Source organism: Emiliania huxleyi, assembly GCF_000372725.1.
Source record: "Emiliania huxleyi CCMP1516 unplaced genomic scaffold EMIHUscaffold_26, whole genome shotgun sequence".
Classification (NCBI taxonomy): domain Eukaryota; phylum Haptophyta; order Isochrysidales; family Noelaerhabdaceae; genus Emiliania; species Emiliania huxleyi.
In genome coordinates, this window is record NW_005200088.1 from 545,510 (window position 1) to 556,875 (window position 11,366).

General features: G+C 66.8%; 5 protein-coding genes across 5 annotated transcripts; 2 read left to right on the forward strand and 3 right to left on the reverse strand.

The window, feature by feature from the left end:
- Nucleotides 1-88: 88 nt before the first annotated feature.
- On the reverse strand, nucleotides 89-1,350 carry EMIHUDRAFT_206328 (hypothetical protein; the record flags this gene model as incomplete). The annotated part of the gene is made up of 6 exons (XM_005777546.1): nucleotides 89-361; nucleotides 488-589; nucleotides 802-900; nucleotides 1,024-1,116; nucleotides 1,230-1,269; nucleotides 1,343-1,350. The coding sequence occupies 6 exons, from the start codon at nucleotides 1,348-1,350 to the stop codon at nucleotides 89-91; spliced, it is 615 nt and encodes a 204-aa protein (XP_005777603.1).
- Nucleotides 1,351-1,360: 10 nt separating this feature from the next.
- EMIHUDRAFT_354271 (hypothetical protein) lies at nucleotides 1,361-1,787 on the forward strand (the record flags this gene model as incomplete). The annotated part of the gene is made up of 1 exon (XM_005777547.1): nucleotides 1,361-1,787. A coding segment is annotated over one exon (427 nt), but the record flags the coding sequence as incomplete, so codon positions are not given.
- A 2,301-nt stretch (nucleotides 1,788-4,088) lies between these two features.
- On the reverse strand, nucleotides 4,089-5,448 carry EMIHUDRAFT_354272 (Aldo/keto reductase family protein; the record flags this gene model as incomplete). Its single annotated transcript, XM_005777548.1, has 2 exons — nucleotides 4,089-4,406; nucleotides 4,492-5,448. Coding segments are annotated over 2 exons (1,151 nt in total), but the record flags the coding sequence as incomplete, so codon positions are not given.
- Nucleotides 5,449-7,292: 1,844 nt separating this feature from the next.
- EMIHUDRAFT_206331 (hypothetical protein) lies at nucleotides 7,293-8,088 on the reverse strand (the record flags this gene model as incomplete). Its single annotated transcript, XM_005777549.1, has 2 exons — nucleotides 7,293-7,340; nucleotides 7,672-8,088. 2 exons carry the CDS (start codon nucleotides 8,086-8,088, stop codon nucleotides 7,293-7,295), a joined length of 465 nt encoding a protein of 154 aa, XP_005777606.1.
- Nucleotides 8,089-8,824: 736 nt separating this feature from the next.
- On the forward strand, nucleotides 8,825-10,314 carry EMIHUDRAFT_206332 (hypothetical protein; the record flags this gene model as incomplete). Its single annotated transcript, XM_005777550.1, has 5 exons — nucleotides 8,825-8,842; nucleotides 8,922-8,990; nucleotides 9,078-9,122; nucleotides 9,446-10,178; nucleotides 10,265-10,314. 5 exons carry the CDS (start codon nucleotides 8,825-8,827, stop codon nucleotides 10,312-10,314), a joined length of 915 nt encoding a protein of 304 aa, XP_005777607.1.
- Between the last annotated feature and the right edge of the window lie 1,052 nt (nucleotides 10,315-11,366).

Below are 11,366 nucleotides of genomic sequence, written 5' to 3' on the forward strand. Positions count from 1 at the left end.
AAAGGATGAGAGTGCGTGTCCACCTCACGGCGTGTGGGTTTGCGCGCGGTGGAGTGTGAAGTTAGTTAAAACGTAAACGTTGCCTCCTCTACCGTACCCTCTTTCGCGACGCGGGGCTGGCCTGCACTCGCACCGCGTCTCCACCCTCGCTGCCGCACAGCGCACACTCGCACCAGAAGCCCCAACGCTCGTGCAGCTGCTCGCGTCGCTCGGCGCGAGTCGGCCGGCGCTTGCCCGTGGCGGGCAAGCCGAGGTAGCTGAAAGAGAGCTCCTCGCCGCCCTCGATGCGGCGCCGCGCGCGCAGCTCGTAGCAGCCGCTGCCGCACCCGCCGGCGTCGGCGGCCGCCGGTAGCCAGACCACCTCTGTGTTTGGATCGCAAGCGTGGTTGACGAGTCGCAGGCGCGGCAGCAGCACGGTCGAGTAGAGCGCGTCGTCGTCGTCGTCGCCGTCGCCGGCGGCGGCAAGGCCCTCGCTCAGCCTCGCCACGTTCGAACGCAGCGCCGCCGAGAGCCTCGCTAGCCCGTCGGCGGTCACCCCGAGCGCCTCGGCCCACTGCGGACGCGGTGCCGCCGACACCTCTGCCTCCGCCTGCGTGTAGGTAGGTGGGTAGGTGTTACCTCACACACTGCCTAGGCAGAGACAAGGAGGGCCCCCGCACACACGAACCCACACATACAGAGAGGGACGAGTGCACGCATTGGGCATCAGAGAGCCATAAGTGTTTGTTGTTGTTTCTCCGCTTGCGTGAAGGTGCACATTATGATATCTGGTGTATGAATAGTAGAGAAGCAAAAGAAGACATCCGCCTGCTCGAGGTGCTCCGCGCAGTGGTGCAGCGCGAGTGGTCCGCGGAGGAGGCCCGCCCAGCGAGGGCGCGAGAGCAGCTCCCGCAGGAGCTCCTGTTCACAGCTGCAGGTGTGAAGAGACGCCGTTCAACGCGATGTGGACAGCTCCCGCAGGAGCTCCTCGGGGTCGGTGGAGCGAGGGGGGCGCCGGCCGCCGTCGCCGTCCGGCACGCTCACGGGTGTGTCTCGCGCGAAGCAGCCTCCCGCCTCGACGGGCGCGGCGGCCACCAGTCCGAGCCCCCGCTCGTCCGTGCGGACGACGAACGTCCCCTGGGGGGGGCAAAGCGCCGTTTCCTCGCCGCCAACTTCTCCTTCGCCTCCTCCTCCGATGGAGCGGCAAAGCGCAGCTCCCTCGCCGCCTCGAGGGTGCTTAGCGCCAGGACCTGGACGGTGGTCTGGGGGAGGCGCGACCGCGAGGCGCGCCTCGAGGAGGGAGAGCACCGATTCTCCGCCGGCGCGGCGGGGGGGGTCGCTAGGGCTATAGGGGCCGATTCACCTCGCCATGCCCCGCCCTCGCAGCCTCGGCGCAGGTCGACCCTCGCGTGGAGGTGGGCCACGACCAGGCGGCGATGGTGCGCGCCTACCTCAACCGCGGGAAGCACGGCGGCCTCGGCACCGGCTACGGCATCGACGAGCGCGCGGCGCTCGTGCTCTCGCTCTACGACTGCGCGGGGCGCAACTTCACCGCGGTGGGCTCCAAGGGCTTCCAGTACTGCTTCGAGCGGCCGCACCACCCGCTCGAGCGCGTGGCGGTCGAGCGGCGCGGCGCGGCGCTCTCGCTCACCTACCGCGCGCACGACAACTCGACGCAGCGGCCGCTGCTCGTCCACTCCAACGGCGCCGGCGCCAAGGGGCGGCAGGTCGCGAGCAGCCCCGTCTTCGCGCCGCTGCGCGAGCAGCTCTCGCTCGCGCGCGAGTCGCTCCTCCGCCGGCGCATCCTGCTGCTCGAGTCGCCGGCGGCGGGGCCATGCGCGCTGCGCTCGCTCGGCCACGCCCTCGACTCGGCGCGCCGGTCGTGTCTCGCGCAGTCGGCTTGCCGGAAGAAGTTCAATCTCGCGCCCGCCGCCTCGCCCCATGCACAAATTCCGTAAACGTTTCCAAACTAACACCCGCTCGTACCTCAGTCCAGGTCGACATCCGGATCCGCGAGCTCGGGGACGGACGCACGTCGTGTCCCGAGGGGCCGCTGGGTTTGTGTTGCGGGTGTTCTTCCACCAACTTTTCTCTCCACCGATGGTATGTCATTCTAAAAATCTCGTCATCATCGATAACAAGCGTTTTGCTTTGCTGCCGCTTTTTGCATGCTATCCATAACTCCAAGTTTAACTCGCCACTTTTCGCGTACTCGCGCTGACCTTGCGTTCGCAAGGTGGTTTTTCCTTCACGAAATTGCAACAAAAAAACACAAAAAATGAAATCAAGCTCTGGACGCCCCTCCTCAAGACCTCCTCGACGGGCGTTGGCACCGCCTCGAGCGGCGGCACGCCCACCTCCGTTGGCCACTCCTACGCCTTCGGCAGCACCGAGGAGAAGGCCCGCCGCCTGAACATGGGCTGCAAGGCGCGCGGGCAGCCCGGCCAACCCTTCTCCCACAAGACCGGCCACGGCTACGTCAAGGCGCATCGCGGTTTTTACCACGATGCGATCTTTGTCAAGCGCAACAACTTCAACCTGCTGCTCCACGAGACGTTCGGCGGCGGCTTCTCGCCCACCGCCGTTCTCAAGCTGCGCCGCCTCGCGCGCAAAGCCGCGCGCGGCAGCGTCGACCGCACGGCCTACTCGCCCAAGTACTCGCTCTCTTTTATGTCCCACCATGCAGAGCGCATCTCTCTCTGTGTTGTGCGAGGCGTGAACCGCGCCATATTGAGAGCGAATGGCGCGCCCTCTCTGAGTGAGGCAGGCTGCCCTGCACAGCCTGCTGGGCACTCTCCCGACGAGCGGCACGCCACGCGGGCCCGCCGCGGGCGACGTGTGAGCACGCCGCCGTCGAGCAGCGCGCCGCGCGAGCCCGCCGCCGGCGACGCGATCACAGAGAGCCGGCAGGTCACTCCCAGAGGGCCAGGCGAGGCCCCACACAATGTTGAGAATGTGCCCTGGAGCCGCGCGAGCGTCCGGTGAGCCTCCGCACCAAGCGCGCGGCCGCCGGGCGCATTCGCGGCGGCAGCGGCCGGGGGCGGAGCGCGTGCATAGACCGTTGTTATGGCGCGGAAACAAATTGGCGCGGCGCTCCGCCTTCTGCCTCTCCGCCGCCCGGCTCGTTGTGCGAGTATATGGGCCACGATGTCTCAAATATGAGGGGTTTTGACTCCTATAGGCTCCTGACGCTATCCCTGGCAGCTCTAATGACCGGGATCAGTAGTGCTATGATAGAGGGTGCCCATACTAGCGCAGGAGCTGCCACACTCGCCCGGACCGTCCCCCTCTGGGGCCGGTTCCGCAGCCAGCGAGAGCCGACAGCGGGGCCGTGCCGCGGGTGCCTACTGCCGAGTGCCACAAACACTGCGCCGTCCCGCCACCACCTACAGGCTGTCTTGTGTGATGGTTGGGATGTCCAAACGCCACCATCTTGGCTCTTGCGACCTCAAACCCGCGAGCTGTATGGGTGGTCCTGACGTCGACAGACGCCCGATGACCACGGTGAAGCTGAGCCGGAACGCGTCGACAAGTCTCGTCTGAGCCCGTGGCGGTCGCCGGCTGAGTCGCTGTGCACGGACCGGTACCTCAGGCGTCACCTCCGCAGCCTCAGGTCTCACACTCCATCACCTCCGCCAGGACGCCGTCGGTGGCACGCTCGGCGGCGAGTTTGTGGCAGCTCCATTCTCGAGTACGGCGTCGAGCCTACTCACTCCCGTTGGTTCGGCACACTCGGTGGGGTCCACCGAGTGTGCCGAACGCGCGAGCGGTGCGTCCTGGCAGCCCGCGCAGGCTGCGGAGCTGCCACAAACTCGAGACACGCTTTTTTGGGACATTTTCGACGCTTTTGGCCCATACTCGCACAACAAGCCGCCCCGCTCGGCGCGTGCGGCGACCGCGCGTGCGCCACGTGAGCCCGCAGCCCTGCTCTCTCCTACCACGAAGTCGCCCATGCACCTCAGGCCTCAGGAGCCCGCCCGCCCGGCCGGAGCAGCCCCCACGCGTCGCCGCAAGGCCGCTCGAATTGGCCGCCCTCCGTCCCCCTCAATATCCTTCCCGCTCGCCCCCCCCCCCCCCTCCTCGACTGCACTCCCTTTTTACCTACATAAAATAACTTTTAGAAGAAAGCTCCCTCTCACGACACTGGGCACGGGACTGAAAATAAGAAAAGAAGTGCTCCGGCCTCCGCGCCCTAAGAAGCACAAGGACGCACCGAGAGCGAGACGCAGCCCGTCAGCTGTCATTCTTCTCAAACCCGATTGCCACGAAGCCCTTGGCCTTTGGGTCGGAGCGCACGCCGTCGATGACCGCCATCTCGCCAGCCGTCAGCTCGAAGCTGTACGCCGCGAGGTTCTCGTCCATGTGCGCAGGGTTGCTCGTGCCCGGGATGGCGACGACACCCTTCTGCAGCGCCCAGCGAAGCATCACCTGTAGTCGTAAGCGTCACCAGTCATCTTGTGAGCGGAGCTGCTCTTAGTCCTAGAAGATGTAGGATTGCGAGCGTAAGCATCACCTGCGCGACCGTCTTGCCCTTGGCGCGCGCCACCTCCTGCAGCGACTGCACGGTGAAGAGCGATGCGTGCTGCATCATGGTGCCCTGGAAGGGGCTCCATGCCGTCACGACGATGCCCTTCTTCTGGCAGTAGTCGACGACGTCCTGCTGCCAGTCGGGCGCCCACGGGTTGTACTGGACCTGGTTCACGCTCACCGGCGCGAGGCCGAGCGCCTCGAGCGGCTGTATCTGCGAGATCTGGAAGTTGGACACACCCAGGTTACGGATCAGGCCCTGCGCGCGAAGCGCCGACAGCTTGACCCACGCGTTTGCGCGGCACTCGGCGGCCGTGCCGTTGGCGCACTTGCCGATCATGCCACCGATCCCCTCCGGGTGGTGCAGCAGCACCAGGTCGAGGTAGTCGAGCCCGAGCTGCTGGAGCATGAGCTTGAGCTCGACCTCTGGGCTCAAGCCCGAGAAGAAGCGAGGCCCGAGCTTGGACGTCACAAAGAGCTCAGAGCGTGGCACGCCGCGGTCGGCGGCCGCTGCGATCGCGTGGCCAATCGCCTCGTTGTTCATGTATAGGTAGGCGGCATCCAGGTGGCGCCCGCCCTTGAGCAGGTACCACAGGACCGAGCGGCTCACTGAGTGGAAGTCGTATGCCGTCGCTCGGCAGCAGAGGCCGAGGCCGAGCATGGGGAAGTTGTCCTGCGTCCCGAGCAGCGGAACGAACTTCTCGCCGCTCGGACGCGCGGCGGGCATGAGGTTGGCAGGCACCCGCGGCGTCGGCGTGCGGTCCTCCCACCATGAGTCGCCCACGATGGTCGCAGGCAGATAGCCGCCGGCGAGCGGGATGATCGTTGCAAAGGCACGGCCCTCCGGGATGTGCGCTTGCGAGAAGAAGCCGATGAGGATTGCCGCGAGCGCAAAGGCGAGCGCGCACGGGTAGAGGCAGAAGATGCGCAGCAGCTTCATGTTCATGTGAGAGCTCTGATGTACTCGATGGGCGCCCCGGAGGCTGTGATGAATAACGGTCATCACCTCCGCGGCTACCGCGCTTTCGCTCGACGACACCGTGGAGAATCGCACCGAGGACCTTGCCGAGGCGATAGGCCGAATCACTTTGGGCCCCGACCCCGCCCCCACCCCTCGGGGTGGGGGCACCCGCCCCTGTCGGGCACCGCTTGCGGCGCCTGGCAGGGGCACCCCCTGGGTGGGGGCCGGCGATTCCCATGCCGGCTCTCCGCCACAACCCCCGCCGGGAGGGAATCCCTGCTCACAGAAAAGGGCTCCGAGCCCTGTCTCGCGCACGCCCCTGGCGGGCGCCGCGGACCAGTTCCGCGAGCGCTCGTCAGCGGGTGGTGTGCGGTTCTTGCCGTAGTTCCTCTTCGGTCGCCTAGCCCCGGCGCCGTCTGTCGGACGCCTGCGTGTCACGAGTGCGAGCCGCTCGCGGTTCGTACACCCGCTTGCGGGTTCGAGTGGCGGGCCATCCCGCTTGCGGGATGGCTTAGCGGGTTCGAGCCGTCACACATTGGCTGCCGGGGTGTGCCGAGGGGGGGCTGGGTGGGCGGTAGGCCGTCATTGCCCGGCGCTGCTTGCAGCGCTCTGGGTGGTAGTGGCGGCGCTCCAAGAGTGGTGCTCTTGGGAAGAGGTTCCTCCTTTCCGCTCCCCCCCCGCAAGGCGCGAGACACACACGGTTATTTGCTCCCTCGCCGAAGTGCCTTACTCGGTCGTCGTGGCGTCCGCGCGCCACGCGTTCCGTGCTGGGCGCAAGTTCTGGCGAGTGTTTGCATTGAGCGGGGTGGGGTGCGCCCCAAGCCTACAGGCCCACGCCCTACCCCTTCTTGCCTGGTAGCAAAGTTTGCAAGGGGCATCCAAGGTGTCAAAGAAGGCAGGGTCGAGGACAGGTAGGGCAAAGCAAAGGCATGGCGGTGGACGGACGAAAAAACACCCCCCTTTTTATGCCGGACCCTGGCCATGGCCTCTCTGGGGGTGAGCTGGGCCGGCCGCCTCCGGGTCCGCCGCTCGCACGGTGGGCTCGCGTCCGGGAGAGCATCCGAGACCCGCGGTTGTCCGCTCGCTGGGCGCGACCTACATGGAAATCCACTGCACACAGATCTGTGCTTTTGGCGCCTATTGCTCGCTCTCTGTGCAATCGCAACGCCAGAGGCCGTGCTTGGGGAGTGTGTCGCAGTGCTGCTACGTCAGTGGATTGAGCCGCGACGCAGGCTCCATCGGTGAGCTGCGGCGGCGCACCGGCCGCTCCATGCATGCTCTCCGGCGAGCCGTCGCAAACGCGTTTCCGTCCGCCCGTTTCATCGAGTTTGCCCGAGTGGTAAAATGCAATCGAATCTGCCCGAATGGTCAAGTAAAACTTTGCCTTTCGTAAAAGTTGCCCGAGTGGTCTGTGGGGAAAAAACGAAAATCGAGACGGACTTCTTGAACGGCCGGGCAACATGTCTTCCTTACTATTATTAATTGATGCTTTTTGCACGGCTGACCCCCCCCCCCCCTCCCCCGCGCCCACTCCCTGCCCTCTCCCGCCACGCACTCCGTCAGAGCCCCCTCCCCTTTTGCACAACAGGAATTTTGACAATTAACAAGATCTTCCGCTGTCTCCTGCAGGCGAGGGAAACACAACTCGATGGGGCTGCCCCATCCCGGAGTGGTTCGATCCCACATAAATCCGAGACGGTGATGGATGCGTCGTACGGTGGTCTCATGCCCAGGGGCCATGATGTCGGTTCCCCACCGGACTTTTTTTGTAGTGGAGAGAATGCAGGAATCTTTCTGCTATAACCGACACTGCCATCGCTCTCCTCTATTCAGACCAGATGGTGAGTCTTAACTGTAAATTACCGTCAAAAAGCTGTCAGAACGGCTGTCAGAACACTGTCAGAACGCTGTCAGAACGCTGTCAGAACGCTGTCAGAACGCTGTCAGAACACTTTTGTGGGTAGGGTACTGTCAGAACGTTGCCAGCACGCGAGAGCGGGCCAAGTGTGAACATCTGCAAGACGCGAGCGCCGCCGCCTCGCCGATCTCCCCCGCCTTTGCAGGCTCCTTTGCGGGCGCGGCGCCAGGGGGCGGCGGCGCCCGCTCGAGCCCATCCCGCTGATCTGCCTCGGCTGCGGGCACCGCCTGCTCGGCCGCCTGGCCAGGGCAAGGCGAGCGGCGGCTGGGCTGCGGCGAGGCCGCACTGCCGACGTTAAGTCTCGCTGCCACTGCTGCTGCTGTTGCTTTGGCGGCGACAAGCGCGTCTCTGCGGCGCGTGTCGCGGAGGAGCAAGGGCCGTTTGGCGGTGGTGCCAAAGGACGGCGCGGCGGCGTCGCAAGCGGCACGTTCGGTCCCTCGTGACCCGAGGCTGCCGTCTTGGAAGCAGCCTTCGCGTCTAACTGGACCGCCGGGCCCGCACATCGCACATTGTGCTGCGGCGCTTCGGCGTGGCTGCTGCCGGGCCGCAGCTTCTTCGGCTCAGTCGCGGGGCTCCAGCCTGCGCCGCAGACCATCGCAAGAGCGCGTTTGCTGCCTCGAGGCCCCGGCATGATGGCGGCCTTGGCGTGCTCCTGCTCGACGGTTACAGCTGTTTGCGCTCCCGCTTGGTGGGATGCAGGCATTTCTTTTTAAATTGTCAGAACAGATTGTCAGAAAGGCGAACTTGGACTCGAAGTTGAAAGTTGAAGTTTGTGTCAGAACGGGGACCAAGTTTGTGTCAGAACAGGGCCTACGTACGCCTCAACGTGAGAGTGTCGCCTTGGCGCTTGGGAGGACGTGCTGTGTGTTGAGTCCGTCCGTGGCTCGGAGGGAGACTTCAAGACAGGAAGAGGGAAGGAGCGGGGCAACTGGGAACGTCAGAACCCCTGAGCTGTGAAGAGAGGGGAGGATTTTGCGCTGTCAGAACGCTGTCAGAACGCTGTCAGAACGCTGTCAGAACGCTGTCAGAACGCTGTCAGAACGGCCAGGTCTCTGTCAGAACAGGTGTGGGAGCTCCACAAACCAGGTTGCCTGCACTGGCACCGTGTGCGTCCTCGCGTGCGCGTGTGCCTTCGTCCGTGCTAGGACGTGCGAGCGACTAGCCACTGACTGACTGTCCAATCGTACTCCTGTGCTAGAGATGAGAGCGTGCGACGGCGATGGGGCGGTGGAGGTGAGAGCGTGAGACGGCGTGATGAGACGGCGGTGGAGGTGAGAGCGTGAGACGGCGAAGGGCGTCGGCGAAGAGAGGGAGGAGCGGCAGGACAAGCGTCTCGGAGCACGGCGCCTGGTTGAAAGGACAGCGTGGGCGACTCTGCGTGGTTGACCCCTGTACTCCCACGCCTCTCAGGGCTTTTAGTCTGGCCGAGTCAGCCCGAGATGCTGGGGCGAGCCTTGGTGAGACTGCGTCAGCTGTTCCCACAGCAGGCTGGAAGTACCTCGTCGCCAGGTTGACCCCTCCTGACCGCTCCCGCAGGGGGCCGACGGCAAGCCGCCCTCCTCGCTCTCCGGTGTCGCCCTTCAACCCCGCTGGCAACCTCCATCGGTCGCTCCTAGCCGGCAGAGCTGCCCCGCCTCCTCGACGCCGTCGCCCGACTAGTTGATGTGAGTAGTTTCCTCGCCAATCTCCCAGGCGCAGCTGCCCCGCCTCCTCGACGCCGTCGCCGCCCTCCCTCCGGTACCTTAAGGTACAGGTCGATAAATCATAAATAGCTGAACTGTCCTGGACTGGGACTAAGGAGAATTGCACGCAGCATGGGGTGCTTCGGGCGCTTGCTTGCGGCTTGGGGGGTGCGACGATTAACAAGGCAGTCCGTGCCCCGAACACGAATACAAAACTCGAGAAATTAACAAACTAAGCCGGAAATTTTACGACAAAACTCCCTCGCACAACGCACGCTGCAACAACACAACGCTGGGCACGCGGGACAATGGGAATTCCCCACCCTTGTCCCGGACAAGAGAGCGACCCGCTCTCGCTTGCTCGCCCGCCAATCGAAGGCGCCGCTCGCCCGCTCTCGCTTCAACGATGCCACGGCGGCGCCTGGTTGTTGCGAGGCCTCGTCGGCCGAGACGAAAGCCTGGTCGTCGTCCGAGCCTGGGAATGACTACCAGTATCCCACCTTCCCGACTGGGTTGACAAGATACTCGTGGGTCTCGGCCGACGAGGCCTCGCAGGTCGGCACTCCCTCCGACGAGGCGGCAGCAGGTGGCCGGCACACCGACCCGCTCCCAGCGCCTTCGCCCCACTCCGTCTCCGAGGCGGACGTCGCGACCGGTGCTACCAGCCCCGGGGTGCGCGAGATTGTGACCTTTTTTGAGAAGGCCGCGGCAGCCCAGTCGCCGACCAGCATCTTTGACGCGGCGCGCTCGCCTCTCAAGCCGCTCGAGGGCCTCGCCGCGGCACTGCGCCTCACCGGCACTCCTCCGCCCGCGGACGCCGCCGCTGCAAGTCCGATCGCCGATGCAGCCGCCGCCGCGAGCCCTGCCGAGGCGACGCATCTTCCCGCGCCGTCACCGCCGTCTCGCGCGGAGCCTCCGAAGTCCAAGCTTCCGACGCCGCTGCCAGCAGAGCCTGTCACGCCCGGGCACACGGCTCGGACGCCGCCCTCCGCGCCGCACACCTTTGTCTCTCCTCCCGCGCCGACGCCGTCGCGCATCCCCGTCCGGCGCGGCTCAGAGTTGGTCTCGCCGCCGCTCGGGCCGTGGCGGACGCCGCCGCTCGTCAAGGAGGGTGACACCGCCGTCGTCGCTGCCGCCCCGCGGTCGATCGAGGCGGCGCCGCCGACCATGCTCACCCTGCCTGCCCTCGCGGCGCAGAGCAACAAGCGGCACCACCAGCGCCGCCCGGCCGACTCGCCGCTGCCTGAGTCGGTCGCTGGAGCAGGGGTCGTGGTTGCCAACACCGCGCCCCCGCCTGCCGACGAGGGGCAGCCCCCGGATGCCGGCGAGGGGCAGCCCCCGGATGCCGGCGAGGGGCAGCCCCGCGCCATCGAAGAGGCGAGCGGCGCACCGGCCGAGCCGGCCGAGGCCGACGCGGCCGACGCGGCGGCGGCCAAGGCGGACGTGGAGGCGGACGTGAAGGCGGAGGCGGAGGCGGAGGAGGAGGCGGGAGCCGAGGCGGGAGCCGAGGTGGCTGAGGTGGTGGCTGTGGCGTCCACGCAAGAGGCCGCCGCCGCCTCCCCGGATCCGGGGGGCGGGACTCCGACCGCCGAGGCCGTCGAGCGCTCGGCCGAGCCGCCATCCTCCTCGCGGTCGTGGCTCAGTCCAGTGGTCGCTCCCCCTCCTCCCGCGCGGCGGAGCGCGCGGACACCGCAAGCGCCCTGCGGGCAGGAGTCGCCCCAGCCCGCGCCGGCCGCGTCGGCGGGGCCCTCTTCCGCCCCGCAGGCTGCCCCGCCGGCCTCGTCGTGGCTCCTCTCTCCGTCGGAGGCGCCCGCCCTCGTCGCGCAGCAGGCAATCCCCCCCGCCGCCAAGGCGGAGGGATGGGAGGCGGAGGGATGGGAGGCGGAGGGATGGGAGGCGGAGGGATGGGAGGCCGAGGACGACGAGCGGGAGGCCGCGGCGCTGTGTGACTCTGAGGCCGCGCTGCAGTCTGTGCGGGAGGGCGTGGAAGCCGCTCCTGGCGGCGAGGGTGGCGCCGTCTATTTGGTGTGCGCGCCGGAGACGTCCATCAAGGGCGCCGCCGCGCCGGTGGAAAAGGCAGCGGAAGACGGCGCCGCTGACGCCGCCGCCGCTGACGCCGCCGCCGCTGACGCCGCCGCGACTGCCGCCGCCGCCGCCGATGACTCCTCCGACGCCGACGAGGATGCCGCTGCGGACGCCTCTGCGGACGCCGACGTCGCTGCCGCCGCCCACCCGCGGCCGCCAACGCGCCGCACCTCATCTGTGATGATCCAGGCGCGCCGCGCCCACGTGCGCCACC